This window comes from Prunus dulcis, chromosome 1 (genome assembly GCF_902201215.1).
Source record: "Prunus dulcis chromosome 1, ALMONDv2, whole genome shotgun sequence".
Taxonomy (NCBI): domain Eukaryota; kingdom Viridiplantae; phylum Streptophyta; class Magnoliopsida; order Rosales; family Rosaceae; genus Prunus; species Prunus dulcis.
Window position 1 is genome coordinate 6,686,244 of NC_047650.1, and position 15,442 is coordinate 6,701,685.

At 38.8% G+C, this 15,442-nt stretch overlaps 2 protein-coding genes and 1 pseudogene across 2 annotated transcripts; all 3 read right to left on the reverse strand.

Moving 5' to 3' along the window:
• Window positions 1-6,053: 6,053 nt before the first annotated feature.
• Window positions 6,054-7,051, reverse strand: LOC117631426 (annotated as a pseudogene).
• A 1,172-nt stretch (window positions 7,052-8,223) lies between these two features.
• LOC117615106 (hydroxyproline O-galactosyltransferase GALT3-like) lies at window positions 8,224-9,459 on the reverse strand. The gene has a single exon (XM_034344109.1). It carries the CDS (start codon window positions 9,332-9,334, stop codon window positions 8,372-8,374), a length of 963 nt encoding a protein of 320 aa, XP_034200000.1. The 5' UTR covers window positions 9,335-9,459; the 3' UTR covers window positions 8,224-8,371.
• Window positions 9,460-10,396: 937 nt separating this feature from the next.
• Window positions 10,397-13,948, reverse strand: LOC117620077 (peptidyl-prolyl cis-trans isomerase FKBP17-1, chloroplastic). Its single transcript, XM_034350207.1, has 4 exons — window positions 13,572-13,948; window positions 12,922-13,044; window positions 11,581-11,697; window positions 10,397-10,995 (listed from the first exon to the last, which is right to left on the reverse strand). The coding sequence occupies exons 1-4, from the start codon at window positions 13,857-13,859 to the stop codon at window positions 10,873-10,875; spliced, it is 651 nt and encodes a 216-aa protein (XP_034206098.1). The 5' UTR covers window positions 13,860-13,948; the 3' UTR covers window positions 10,397-10,872.
• Between the last annotated feature and the right edge of the window lie 1,494 nt (window positions 13,949-15,442).

A 15,442-nucleotide genomic window follows, 5' to 3' on the forward strand; every position in this document is an offset into this window, starting at 1 on the left:
TTTCATGTGAATATTCAAGTGAAACAAAGTGTTGTACAAGCTATCATTGACCTGAAAGTCACAAAAACTTGATTTCAGAGGCTTTAGTAAGAAAAGTAGGTTTAAACACCACACCACATCCAAAGCCATACCCGATGGGATGGATTCAAAAGGATGTTGACTTACAGACCATGAAGCAATGTACCTTTAAATTTGCTACCACCAATCGATATTTCAATGAGGTGGCATGTGAGGTGGTTCCTTTGGATGTTTGCCAAGTCATATTTATGGGACCGAGATGCCATTCACAATCGGAGGCTTCGCAAGTATAGACTTGTGAAGGATGGAAAGGAGTTACACATCAACGCATGCAAGCCTTAAGCTACATATAATTTGCTGCAATTAACTAAGCCAAGAGGTAAGTCAATTCACGTGGGCGATTTGTTTTGTTAACCTCAAGATCAGAGTTCTGGAGTTGTGACATTGTCTACGTTGTCTTTATCTCTTATGCAATGCACAGACATAGGGAAATTGCAGGATAAGTTCAAGGACTTACTTCAAGATGTGCATGGTTTGCCACCGCGGAGAGTTGTGGAGCATGATATCCAGTTTGTATCTACCAAACTTGGGTTTGTATCACACTTCTCTAATGAAATCTAACGAGATCAAGAAGCACATTGAGGGTCTTCTTGAACAATGAGTCATCAAGCCTAGTTGCTCACCATGTGGTTCGCCAGTGTTACTTATGCCTAAGAAAGACAGAGGATGGCCTATGTGTGTTGATTATAGGGCACTCAACAAAATAACCATCAATAATCGGTATCCATTGTCGAGGATTGATGACTTGTTAAATCAATTACATGGTGCTCGTTACTTTACGAAACTAGATCTCAAATCTGGCTATCACCATGTTTGCATCCATGAAGAAGACACTTGGAAGACTGCTTTTAAGACGAAGCAGGGACTCTTCGAGTGGTTAGTCATGCCATTCGGGTTATGTAATCCTCCAGCTACCTTCATGCGATTGATGAATAAGGTACTCTGCCCTTTCATTGACGACTTCATTATTATATACGTAGATGACATTCTCATATTTAGTGTCACATGGGAGGACCATCTTCATCATATTGCTCAAGTTTTGGAGGTTATATGAACAAATCAGTTGCAGTTAAATGGTAAGAAATGTGAATTTGGGAAACAACACCTTGTATACTTGAGATTCATTATTGGTGCAGGATAACTAAAAATGGACCTAGAGAAAGTACATGTGTTTTCTTAATAGCCTACGCCTTGTTCAATGATCGAAGTTCGGAGATTTATAGGTGTATACAAATGTTTTTGAAAGTTTATTCAACACTTTTCACAAATTACAGCACCCTTAAATTCTCTTAGAAAGGCCAATCAAAAGTTTGAATGGTCGAAAAACTATGAGTAATATTTCCAGTTGTTGAAATGAAAGATTACGGAGGCCCAAATACTAGCATTACCGAATATGTAGAAACCATTTGAAGTAGAAGCAGATGCATCAAATTATGCCAGGAGAGCCATATTATTTCAGGATGGGAAACCAGTTGCATACTATTCTGAGATGTTAGTGGACCGGTATTGAAGAGCTTACTTGTTGGGAAAAGAAGTCGTAGTTCACTCAGATCATAAACCCCTTCAATTTTTAACTACACAGTCTAAGTTGCAGCAAGCTCGCCATATGAAATGGATGTCTTACCTACAATTGTTTGTATCATATTTGACCCGCCACTCACGTTACAACACGCGAAAAGAACACAACACTCGGGAAGACCCTATAACCCACACGGACAAACCAGGTCTTATAGATCGGTAGGTACCTACAGTGTCCATGACCAATTCAGCGCCCAACGTAGCCCAGTGACCGAGGCTGGCGAGTTTTGCCCTGCAAACAGCATGTGCTTCCAACCCTATCCTCCGTTTGATCTTCAAAATGTACGGTCGGCACGTCTTGCCGATTCTACGCCTTGAAAATGGGATCTTGCAGGACAACCTCGAACTCTCCACTGGGATATTTGTTGGGACCCTTGTCGACCTCAAGAGGGCACTCCCACGAGTCCCATATCAAAATTAAGTACCAAGAGAATACCCAGCACTCTCTATAAATAGGGTCTTTTGACCTAGACAAAGAGTAAGACTTTCGACTTGACTTCCATGCTCCTGTATTGTCCATAGCTTGCTCTTAGAAACTAACTTTAGCATTGGAGAGTCTTCAGCTGGTGCCATACTGGTGCCCTAGACCTCATCGGTTGTTTCTCTCCTTGGCCCAGATCTAGCGTCACATCCTAAGGAAGAACGTGCTAACCGAAGGCACATCTGGTCCCTAGACCGTCCATGTCACTTGTAAGTTTCTCATATCTTTATATGTTTAGTTTTAGCCCCAATAGATTGGCCCCATCTCCATACCAAAGACCAGACCCTTTGGCTTTGCCATCGGAACCTATTGCATGCCTACTCATTACGACAGTCAGCACTCCTTCCCTCGAAGTAGCAATCGACACCTCCGTCGCTTCGACTTCATGACGGACGTTGAAGGCTGACAAATGTCCACTGCAAAGAAAGTGCCCCTAACTTCGATAAGCACCTCTGTATCTTATACTATTTCAACTTCAGTGCTCTTAGAATAGGCACTCTCAAGCTCTACAACGAAACTTTTCGAAGACGACTTTCCCTCAAAAGCCCCAAGGCTGTCACTATACTCCAACACGCTATCTGACATCTATAAACAGAGGCGAGAGGAAACTAAATGGCATGCCTGAATCAAAACTACGATCCTAGCGCATCAAAGCCTATGTTTATCTACATTCATACATGTTCATGCAACAATTGAAGACATGCCACCAGTTTGATTCAATTAAAAGCTAAAAGAATCAATATACCTTGTTAATACAGCGGCCCAAAGTCGTCAGAAATTGCCTTCGCCCCCTAAACTTGGCCGAAAATCGCCTCTACCACCATAGTACGATCGCTGAAAATCGCTTCTCTCAAGTTCTCTTTACTCTTTAAAATGCTAAGTAGTCTCTCTACCGTCACCTCTGTCCTACTTATAGGACGAACCTAGCATCGGGAAATAAAACGACTTGACCTTTCCCCTCCATCTCGACATGTGTCATCCTTGCACAGGGGAGCCTAAAAATCAAGCGTCCAACCCTAAAAAATGTTTCATATCCATTTTGGAGAACAAGAACACACTTACATTCGGCAGGCGCATAAGGTTGAGTTCTCACTCACCCTCCCGCACGTTCGACACTTTTCACAATTTTTTCCTCTCTTCCAAGCTCTCTCTTATGCAGGGACTTGGGGGGACTATATGACTATCATCGGCAACCAAGGAAAAGTGGCTAAATCCCCGAGTCACGGGCTGGGTCAGAATGTCAAAGACATATGCAAGTCCCCAACCAAGAAGTCCCTTCTCAATCGAAAACTTGGGGGACTCATGTTTGTACCATATCTGACTTGCCACTCATGTCACAATATGCGAAAAGAGCACAATACTCAGGAAGACCTTATGGCTCACACGGACAAACCAAGTCTTATGGATCGGTAGGTACCTTCAGTGTCCACAACTAATTCAGCGCCCAACGTACCCCGATGACCCAGGCTGGCAAGTTCAGCCCTACAAATAGCAGGTGCTTCTAGCCCTATCCTCAATTTGATCGTCAAAATGTACGTTCGGCATGCCTTGCCGATTCAACGCCTTAAAAAGGGGATCTTGCAGGACAACCTTGAACTCTCCACTGGGATATCTGCTGAGACTCGTGTCAACCTCAGAAGGCACTCCCATGAGTCCCACATCAAAATTAAGTATCAAAAGAATACCCAGCGCTCCCTATAAATAGGGCCTCTTGCCCTAGACAAAGGGTAAGACTTTCGACTTGACTCCCATGCTCCTGCATTATCAATAGCTTGCTCTTAGAAACTAATTTTAGCATCAGAGGGCCTTCGGCTGGTGCCACATCGGTGCCCTAGACCTCATAGGTTGTTTCTCTCCTTGGCCTAGATCCAGCGTCACATCCCAAGGAAGAACATGCTTACTGAAGGCACATCCGGTCCCTAGATCGTCCACGTCACCTGTAAGTTGCTCATATCTCTATATGTTTAGTTTTAGCGCCAACAACAACAATTCAATATTGTGATAAAGTACAAGAAGTGAGCAACTAATAAGTTGGCAGGTATGTTATCTAGACCACCTACACCAGTTAGTTCTGCATTGCTGGTGGCTATGTAGATCCAACCCATTCTTCCTTCTGAGTATGTCAAAGGGTACGACACAGATGCTGATTTCACCTCAGTCTATGCTAAGCTACTTCAAGGAAAGTCTAATGAGTTTTCATTGAAGGATTGACTAATGTACAAGGAAACACAATTGTGCATTCCAAAAGATGGCGATAAATTGCAGTGAATTCGTGAGACTCATACTTCCAAAGTAGTAGGACATTTTGGGGTTGCGAAGACTTTATTGAATATTTCGTCACTATGTTTATTGGCCAAAAATGCATCTCGATGTTTCACGATACATTCGAGGTTGTGTTCTATGCAACACATCGAAGCCTTCCAATAGAAAGTTAGAATTGTATCTTCCATTGCCAGTACCTAGCCGACCTGGGAAGAGTATCTCGATGGATTTCTTAGGTGGATTGCCGAAAACCAAGTCTGGAAACGACTACTTGTTTGTGGAGGTAGATCATTTCAATAAGATGGTGATTCTCATTCCATGCAAGAAGACCGTTACTGGAGAAGGCGCTGCTAAGTTATTTTTCCAACATGTTTGGAAGCATTTTGGCTTACCTACATCGATTATTTCTTACAAAGACAGTCGATTCTTAGGCCATTTCTGGAGGTCGTTATAGGGAATGATGGATACCATATTGAAAAGAAGCACTTCATTTCATCTACAGTTCAATGGACAAACGAAGGTCGTAAATCAAACTATGGTACACTTGTTGAGGGGTTACAATTTGCTTTTAATAAAGTCTCTCTTATTTACAATTTGCTTTTAATAAAGCAATTCATAGTTCCACGCTCCAATCTCCCAGGTTTGTTTGGGTTGCTTACTCCAAAGTCCTTTTGATATGGCATTCACTACGAGTAAAACACCATTTAGTGGGAATGAAGAAAAGAACATGTTCGAGCACATAAATTTCTTGAACGAGTTAGAAATATTCATACTGAAGTGGAGGCATAATTGCACCATTCTCAGTAGCAATATAAAGCTCGCCATGATAAGCATCGTGTGGTATGTAACTTCAAATAAGGTGACCTAGTATGGTTACACCTTGGAAAGGAGCGGCTAACCAACGAAGGCAAGAAATTGAAGCCTATTTGTTATGTACCGTTCAAGATCATCAAAGAAATTGGTGATAATTCATTTCAACTTGAATTACCACCATACATGCATATATACTCGGTCATCAATGGTGAGAATCTTAAGCTTTTTGAGTCATCTCTACTTAATGATGATCTCAACAAAGACACTCGCCTTCCATCAATTAATGACTTAAAGAAAAGGTCAAGTTCCTAGCAAATTAAAATGGAATATTCGTGACAAAGTAGACCAAGAGTATCCATATCTCACCATTTAACTTGAGAAGAAGCTCAAAGTTTTTAAATAGGGGAGCCATGATCCAGGAGGATCTCAATAAATTAATAATTAAAAGCTTTTAGATATTTAGGGTTTTAACATTGTCTGTTCAAAACCAAAACTAAAGGTTGTATTTATTCTGTTGACCATTTTAAGCCATATAAATTGTATGGTTTAAACTGCATCTTTCATTTTTAAGTAGTTATTTTTAAGTTCAATATGTATATATACGTGCATTCTCAATAAAATGAACTAAGTAGAACTCAAAGCAGTTTTTTAGTTTTTTCCTTTTGTTTTTCTTATTGTTTTAAAATTCTCGTTTCTTTATTCCTATAAATTAAGAGTACATAGTTCTATCACCTAGAAGTTTTGGATCAATCAGTGTAGAGTGTAACCATCAAAATCAAATTGTCTGGTCTCAATTCAACAATAATGAGAATTATTACAACAACAACAAAAATTCAAGTATTTATAGACCTATATATGGTATATGGTACAATTTGGAAGGCTTGAGATTATCAGTGACATTAAAATACTTCAATGTCCTAATCCATTTTTCTTGATTCTTCAACAAATGAACTGCAATTGTGTGTGGCCAAAGCTCATGTGTACATTTCGTGGGTGGCTCAGGAAAATTGTACATGGACCACTTAGCATTGAACCTGTTCTTAGCACGATGTCCATTTTTTATCCAGTCACCAAAAGTTTTATCTTCAGGCCCTTCTAAGTGGCTCTTGGGGATATGAGATTCTCTGATCCACTCCACTATGTCCCAAGAAATCAAGTACCCCATGCCAGACATGTAGTGACCAAACGGCTCCATGCTTGAACATGGAATAACATAACCATAGTACAAGTCTTCTCTAGGCAACGGCTTCAGAGAGTCCACCAAGTTCTGCAGCCTGAAGTAGGCATCATCGTCAGCTTTCATTACGTAATGGTAAGGTGGATAAACCCCATTTGTATTGTTGAACATCTCGGCCAAGCTCGAAAAGTAGGTGTAAGTCTTACCCTTGTTCATGTTCTCTTCGCAATCGAGAATAATAATATCATCATAACGCATTATTTCCAATGCTACAAGCACTTCTTGTTCTTCCTTGGTGAGGTTGCACATCACAAACTTCACGTCCACTTTTGCGCCCACCGGAGTCTGTGTGCCATAGATCAAACGAAGGAAATGGCGGCGTTGGTGTTGGCCAGGAAGTGTTAGAATTCCGAAAGTACTCGGATTTCATCGTTTGAGGAAGAATTAAGGGCCAGTGAAGTGATGATTGGTGATGAAAGCAAAGTGTTTGATGAATTATACAACTGAGCAGAGGGCATGTTGATGTTGGCAAGAGCACAACGACCAAATTTCAGAAGACTGTCGAATCGCAGTTTGGATATAGAAGCCAAAACATAGAGGAAACAAATGAAGAACAAAGAAGAAGCAATAAAACGTAGCCCGTCTGGCCTTGGTGTCTTCATGATGTTCAGAAAACCTAGAATTCCAAGCTTTGGTTTATGTATTCAAAGTTTCTTTCATTGTTTCTCCATATAGATGAAATCTGGTAGGTGATGGGAAAGAGAGAGAGTTAAAATAATTGTAAAGTTTTGTAAGTGAGCTATTGTCATTAGCATCCACCTCATTTGCAAGGGGTATAATACATGTCTTTGTTTGGTAAGCCAAAGAGCAATATTCTTCCTCTTAATATGAAATGTACTAAAGCAATTATTAAAGTAAAAGAGACACACTGCCAACCTAATGGAGTTGTTGGAAGAAACGAAATAAACTGGTACAGGTTTTATTTAATGAACAAAAATTCACATTGGTTGGATTGTTATTATAAAATAAAAAAAATAAAAAAATAAAAGCTTGGGTGGTTTAGATTGGACTTGGACCAAGAATATTAACTTGAATTTTCCAACAACTTGAAGGATCTTGATCCTCTGCATCTTGAACCTAATCAGGATTTACAATTTCTCTAAGCTACTACATCTATTGGGCAATTGAGCTCCCTTCTAACTATATGTTAGCTACACCTCGATCCCAAAGCAAAACAACCTCTAGTACTACTTTGTTGCTTCTTTGGGCTCTTTTCAGATTGCATATATATTGTTGTCAACTTAATATAATAGAGTTGAGAGTAAGGACATATGGCGTGATTGCGGCTCTATCTCAAAAGACCTCGATGCAATTTTGGGAGAGATCCCTATTTATTATACTTAATCTTATTTATAAATAATTACTTCTCTACATGTGAGACGATTATAGTTGATCCAAGGCAGTCCACTCTCAACTTTCACGATTATTACCTTTTTGTTTTTTTTCCCCTCTCTTGAGTTGCAAATCACCCAATTTTCATTTTAATATTGTTGCAACAAAAGGAGAGAGAGGGCATCACCCTCCCACTTTGGCTTATTTTTGTTTGGGATGATTTTCAGTCAGGGGTAAACTAGGAAATTAAAAATTACAAAAACTAAAATGGTCACAATGAGGTGAAAAAGAGCTTCAAAGAATCCAGTGAAGTCAACCATCCTTATTTTTGTAGATAATTTTCCCTTTTCAATCACTCCTATAGAGTAGATGCGGGGAGAATTCATCAACACATCATGAACCAAATAACTTTGAAGGCAGTAGGCATTCATTTTCATGGGAGGGCCAATCAGCCATTTGAACCTCAGATCAAATTACATAGTATAGAGGAAGAATGAATCATCAAAATCAGATTGTATCATCTGAATTCAGCAATAATTGAAAAGAATAAAGATAAAAGAAAAAGTAAACTGTTCAGGTATATATATTATCTATGGTATGTGGTACAATTTGGAAGGCTTGAGATTATCAGTGACATTGAAATACTTCAATGTTCTAATCCACTTCTCTTGATTCTTCAACAAATGAACTGCAATTGTGTCCGGCCAAAGCTCATGTGTACATCTTGTCGGAGGCTCAGGAAAGTTGTACATAGACCACTTAGCATTGAATCTGTTCTTAGCACGATGCCCGTCTCGCATCCAATCCCCGAAAATTTTATCCTCTGGCCCTTCCAAATGGTTCTTAGGGATATCAGACTCTCTGATCCACTCCACTATGTCCCAAGAAATCAAATACCCCATGCCAGACATGTAATGCACAAAAGGGTCCATACTTGGGCATGGGATAACATAACCATAGTACAAGTCTTCTCTAGGCAACGGCTTCAAAGAGTCCACCAAGCTCTGCAGCCTAAAATAAGCGTCGTCATCGGTTTTCATCACATAATGGTAAGGCGGATTAGGCCCCTCTGTGTCGTTGAACATCGCGGGCAAGCTCGAAAAGTAGGTGTAAGTCTTACCCTTGTTCATATTCTCTTGGCAATCCAGAATGATAATATCATCGTAACGCATTATTTCTAATGCAACAAGTACTTTCTGGTCTTCCTTTGTGAGGTTGCAGAACACAAATTTCACGTCCACTTTCGCTCCCACCGGAGTCTGCGTGCCGTAGATTAAACGCAGGAAATGGCGGCGCTGGTATTGGTCAGGAAGCGTTAGAATGCCGAAAAGTATACGAATTTCATCATCGGAGGAAGAGCTCTGCGCAAGCAAAGTATTTGATGCTGAAGCATTGAGCTTAGAGGGCATGTTGATGTTGGCAAGAGCACATCGGCCAAATTTCAGAAGACTATCATACCGTACTTCGTTTATAGAAGCCAAGGCACACAAGAAACAGATGAAGACGAAAGAAGAAATTATGAAACGACCCCGTTCTGCCCCCGTCGCCTTCATCGTGATTTAGTTGTTGAAGCCTTGAGAACAGAGCCTGCATAGCAGAGGAGGGCAGAGAGCTGGAGTTTGTTAAAGCCAGTGAGGGTTGCAATGTATAGAGAGTTTCTCAATGCACTAGGGATGGATACTAATAAATTCAAAGCTTTCTTAGATGAAAAGCAAGAGTTGTCATTCTCGTGCAAATGAGACTAAAACTTTGACTTTTCTGGCTGCAAGGAACGTGATGGAGGAAAAGCCTAAAGTCAAGGACCTATTTTCCATTTTGGTCCTTGATATAGAAGCAACAAGGCGTGTTTCATCTTGAGGCTGGAGGAGTTTTTAGTCTTCTTGGTAAGCTTGTATTTCCCCAATATAGGGCTAGCATCCAGGAAATTTAGGGAAAAAAGGGTTGGGAAGCACTGAGGGGGATGGTGGAGTTTAGCCTAAAATTAGCTTCAGTCACTTTTTATGAATCTTTTTGCTTGCTTGCACTTGACCAAAGTGCTTTGGTCAACTTTTCGTAATTTGGTATGTTTGCATGTACACGGTATTGGTCGGCTTCAATATGCTCACCATGCTTGAATTTGAAGCAACACAATCAAAGAATCAATCAACCCCAAAAATATGATTTCAAATGCTCCATCTAAAAGTGCTTTGTAGTGATCCAAGGGTGAAATGACTATTATATGTGGTGCTAGATTTGAAGAAAAACGAGTGTCACATAAATCAGGAAATTTAGAATGCCCCTTAAATTTGACTGAACATGTAACATATTATGACAACATGACCAACAGTGCTAACGAAAGTGGAGTTGAAGGACTACAAGAGCCATTTTTAAAGTTCAAAGACCAAAATGCAATTCGGGCACAAATTGAGGAACTATTACTCCTAAGAACCCAACTAAATAATACAACCATACTTTTAAGGTTAAACTATTGTAATTTTAAACCTGAGAATATGGGATTCTGCATAACACCATGGTTGGTTTTGGCATAAAATGCAGAAATTGTGAACCTCTCTCTGTCTGGGTTAAAATCTCATGATATGTTCTCAAATTAGCCAGTTAACACAAAAGATAAAAAGTAAAACAAGGAAAACATTTCTAGCCATTTCCAGTAGGGCAAATGAGAACACATTACTCAAAGAAACAAAACTGTTAGTCCTTCCTAAATTCTCAGGCTGACAGGTAAAACATGCACCAGAGAAACAATATCAGCACAGAAGTTTTCTCAACAGCTCTTGTTTCATTCTCCCTGTATAAGATTCCAAAGTTTTCTCTCCTATAAAAAAGACAAACTAAAGAAGGAAAAAAAGAAACGCAGTACTCAACCAAATGCCATCATCCCTATTGACTGATAACACATGATCTCCAACGTCGAGCTGAAATTTAGCAGCAATCCATTGAATCTACAATTTTGTACACCTTCAGATAATTGGTTTATATATTACAGCTGAAGTAAGCAATCAAAAGCCACATCGACCACCTTTCCCAGAATGAATAAAAAGTATCTTCTTACGGCTTAAATTTTGGCATAGGAGACAAAGCATAAATGAAGTCTTCATTTACGTCTCATGCTGACCAACTCAATATCAAACACAAGAGTCCCCAAAGTTGAGCCTTCTCCATTAGCAAGACGGGTTGGATTGAAAATGGTTGTAAACAGTCTCTGCCTGTCAAAAAACTGAGGAAAGACAATAAACCCTGAGAGCTGAGTAACAAGGGCAGGAAAATGAGGCGGAAAATACTTTTGGCTGCATGCATACAAAGATACATGTATCATGTGTGGCAGATATGATGCATGATGTGCTGCTGTAGTTGAAGATGCCAAATTAAGCTATATAGATTTGGATCATTCATAACTTCCTAACAACCATATCCCGTTACATATTCTCAGCATCCTTAAGTTACTCAGCAAGGTCACTTTAGCTGAAAATATTTGCATCAAACAAGGGGGAAACATCTCTCTCTCTCTCTCTCTCTCTCTCTCTCTCTCTCTCTCTCTCTCTCAGAGTTGATGGTAGGATTACTCTAAACTCACCTTTAAAAACGGATTAATGGCACAAGATAAAGAGATTTTGAGATTCTTATTACTTTAGACACAAGTGTGCCCATGCAGACCACAGAAGCAAACAAGCGAAATGTATTCTGACCAAAGTAAGTAGCTTCGCTTTCGTTTCAACTAAGATATATGCAAACAACTGTTTAAGAATAAATCTACCAAGGTAACAGACTAAGTGAAAGAATCTGGAAGAAACAGAGCAATTACATTAGGTGGTACAGGTTCCTGTGATGTGTTCTGATACCCTTGTGATGGTGGTATAACAACTCTACGAATACCACCCACTTTCATAGATTTCACAGCTGTTTCAATCCCTGAAATGACCTGCATATGCATTTGCAACATCAATATAAAGAGAGTCTCACAACCCGTGACAGTTCAAACAAAAGGATTAAAACATTTCTAAAGTTAAGAAAAGGTAAGTCTCCAAAAGGCTAAACAGACATAATGGTATTTACAGCACAAAATTATAGTTGTTAATATCTGGTTAAGCTTTTAAAGGAAATGAATATATTTCATTAGAAAAAGAGGATTTTGGATAGTACTTAAAGACATGACATGACCAGTTATTACACTCAAATTGACAAGTAGTCATACATGCCCTTATTGACAAGTACTCAGACAACTTATAGGCTAAGGATCAGAACTTTCTCTCTGACTGAGTGGACAATGCCCTGGACTATTTTAATTCATAATTGCTGTGAAGAGATTCGACAGTATTTTAATAAAGTTGCAAATTTATTATTGAGGTTACATTTATCTGTGAAAATCTACAGTAGAAATTGAAGCACAGTACAATATTTAATAGATGGAGAGCTGTAACTAACATAGAATTTGTCACACAAAAAAAGAAGAAGGAAAAAAAAAAAAAAAAAAAAACTTCGTCCAAGCTTGTAGTCAGTTTCAGGTCATGAAGATTATACCATTTCCTTCTAGTTTTTAATTAAGGAATGAAATTTACTAATTATCTTGGACGCTATGAAGTATGAAAACATTTAAGCAAGCTTCGAGAATCAATCTCAAATCCATTAGATGGCATGCTGCCAATGACAAGCAATATAACCGTAGATGAGAATTTTAGGGAACATAAGCTGCACTTTAAAAGCAGGTTCTATTTTTACATTACTCTTCAACTTCTTTTTTTGGGGGGCGAAGGGGGGTGAGGGACATTTAATACGTTTCTAAGTAATGCTACATTCTCAACTAGTTACAGAAATACAAAGAAAATTTGGGCTTCCTGATTTATGACAATTTCCAAAATTTGAGAGACCAACTTATTTAATCTCATATCAAATGTGCAATAACATGAAGGAACATAAACTGCAGCTGTACGTAACCATTCCGTCGATATAATGGAGAAATGGAATCTGTATTGCATAACAACATTGTTTTGAATCAGCTAGCTAGGTTGTAGGTTAATGATATACAGCACAATATTTTCAAAGGTAGTACTGATAGTGAATATTGGTGTTAGTAAAACATAAATATGACATGACTAATATCTTTTAATGGTAAAGACTAGGAGACCATATTGACATGAGGACTTACTTTCCCAGACCCAATGACGAATACAAAAGGAATCGGTTCACCATTTTCATCTTTGTGATCATATGTCGAGTCAAAGCGCCATCCTTGTTTCGCTGCCAACCTTCCATAGTAATGAACAGCAACCTTCACAATCAAAGTATACATATTTAGATGGCTATAGATGCATTTCAATCACTGCAAGAGGCCTTCAGATAGCTAGGCATCAAATTGTCCCACAAATCTTAATTCTCAATCCAAAACAAGAAATATTTCACAGCACAAAATGTGCACATTGTACTCTTTTATGCTATTTGTTCTGTCTTCTGTAATATTGAAGTTTAAATGCTGCAAAAGCCAAAAATATAGAGTTCCTTCTGTTCTAACAGAACAGCATCCAACAACTTGGCCAATACCCACAAAAAAAAAAAAAAAAAAAAAAAAAAACAGCAAATTACAGCCTAACTGCTTGAAAACAGGTGAAATTACAGGCTAGCTTAAATGCAAAAGATTACATCAAACATTCTGTACAGCCACAACCATGTAAATTAACCAAGCTTGTTTTGATTATACGGAAATCAAAAAGCAACATAGCCACATACCCATCAACCCCTTACCTCAGTTTTTACCAACCACCCAGTTCATAAATCATGTATATCGGAGAGAAAGATAACCTGGTCGCCGTCGGCGGGTACTTCACCGTCACCGAGGCGAAGCTCCAAAGCCTTGACACCGCCGGACTTTGGGAGTTCAGAGAATTCGGCTATGGCGGACTTTGAAGGAGGTGTCAGCGTCAAGATCAGCGTGAATGTGGTGGAGGTTAAAGCAGCGGATAAAGCTCCCCTTCTTGTTATGGTTGATGACGATGGCGTTGGAGAGATGATCTTGGGATGAACTAAACGGACGGTTGGATGGTGGGGAACAATGGAGCATTGTAGTGCCGCGAAGCACTGGAGAATCATTTTTCCTGTTCAGATTTGGCCAATTTGCGTACATTCTCCCAGTGGTCATAGGCATAGGCATGCCGCATGTCCCAAGATGGTGTGGTAAAAAAAAAATTGTTACTATGTGATATGACTTCAGGTGCAAGTGAAAGAATGTCCTTTTATGCCCATTCAAATTAGGCTTAATCACTTCCTTTAAAAATAAATTAGGCGTAATCACTTTGTTGGTTCTCGAAATTATGATCAAGTCCCACTTTCCTCTCCGGAAATTAAAGTGACTGAGAATTTCTCTTGATCAAGGTTTATATTTGGTGAGTGAAACTGGACTTGGATTTTTCAATTAAAATGGACAAGAGTCATGACCGTTGTTTAGTGCTCTCGGACTCTACTTATTAAAATGGACAACAATTCAACATATTGTGTTTTACAAGTTCCATTTAGAAGAGTGAGACTCATAAGGGCCGACTTGGACTCAACTCCAATTCAACGCAACCAAACGAATATGCCTTTTGTTAATGTTTGCAATATTTTTATAAGATAAGAATGTCATATGATATCTGTTTACTAGGAAAATGGGATATCTACACTAGTTCACTAATACTTCATTAAACAAACGCAAATAACTTTTTAGTATATCACATCCCGATGATTTGAAATTGAAATAAGAAACAAATTGGGCAACTACCCCCAACCAAACAGAGCTTAATGCCCAGTAGAACAGCCAACCAGTTGAGAAACAAAACAGAGCAAAATTTTGAGTTTTTTTTTATGTATTTAAACCTTGCACTTCTCTTTGCTCACTTTATATTCTAAGTTCATCCTAACTTCTAATTTAAATTTTCACAATTTATAAGAAAATCCCACTATCTTTCCAAATTATCTATAAATACACACCCAACAGGAAAGAAAAAAAAAAACCTCATTAACCTCACACCCCACACCGGACTCTTAGGATCTTCAAGTCCATCTTGCAGTTTCATACCAGCATTTTGCAGGCATTACTGCATCATTATTCTTTTGCACCCAATTTCTTTTTGGTAGAACAAGTTCTATTATTTTTCAATGTAACATAGTGTGATAAATATTTTACAAGTAATAGCTTACAAGTGTAGTCGTTCTTCATCAAGAATTTTGTTTTGCTCTGGAAAACGGATCTGGCACATGGTATTTTGATGTATATTTTCTTATTATATATATGTTGCACATAGATGCAGTAAACACTACGTTTATATTATTGAGGGCATTATGTCAATTTAGGAGATAAATAAAAACAGCAAGCAGAAGTGTTGGGCCATGGGCGTGGAAGAAATCTGTTAATAAAAGAAAGAGAAGGAGAGAGAGGTGAGGAAGGAAAGCAAAGCTAGGGGAATTCGTCATATCCACTCCCTCCCTTTCTAGACATGATTACTCTCACAATCCCAATTTAGGGTTTGTAAAGAGAAGATGAGAGTGTAATAGGTTTCTTGGATTGAAAGATGAGTAATCTAGCAATAAGGTGCAGAGGAGTTTGTGTTTTTCTAAAACTTAATATGAAAAGTGGTGGGGTGTGTGTATAGATGTACTAGGGTTAAGTATTAAGTTGGATGACCTTTTTTTGTCTT

Coding starts and splice junctions, on each gene's coding strand:
- LOC117615106 (XM_034344109.1), bottom strand. CDS start 9,334: ATGAAGGCGACGGGGGCAGAACGGGGTCGTTTCATAATTTCTTCTTTC.
- LOC117620077 (XM_034350207.1), bottom strand. CDS start 13,859: ATGATTCTCCAGTGCTTCGCGGCACTACAATGCTCCATTGTTCCCCAC. Junction 11,698..12,921: donor TCGTCATTGGGTCTGGGAAA/GTAAGTCCTCAT, acceptor ATGCATATGCAG/GTCATTTCAGGGATTGAAAC. Junction 10,996..11,580: donor AGGAACCTGTACCACCTAAT/GTAATTGCTCTG, acceptor GTCTTTCCTCAG/TTTTTTGACAGGCAGAGACT.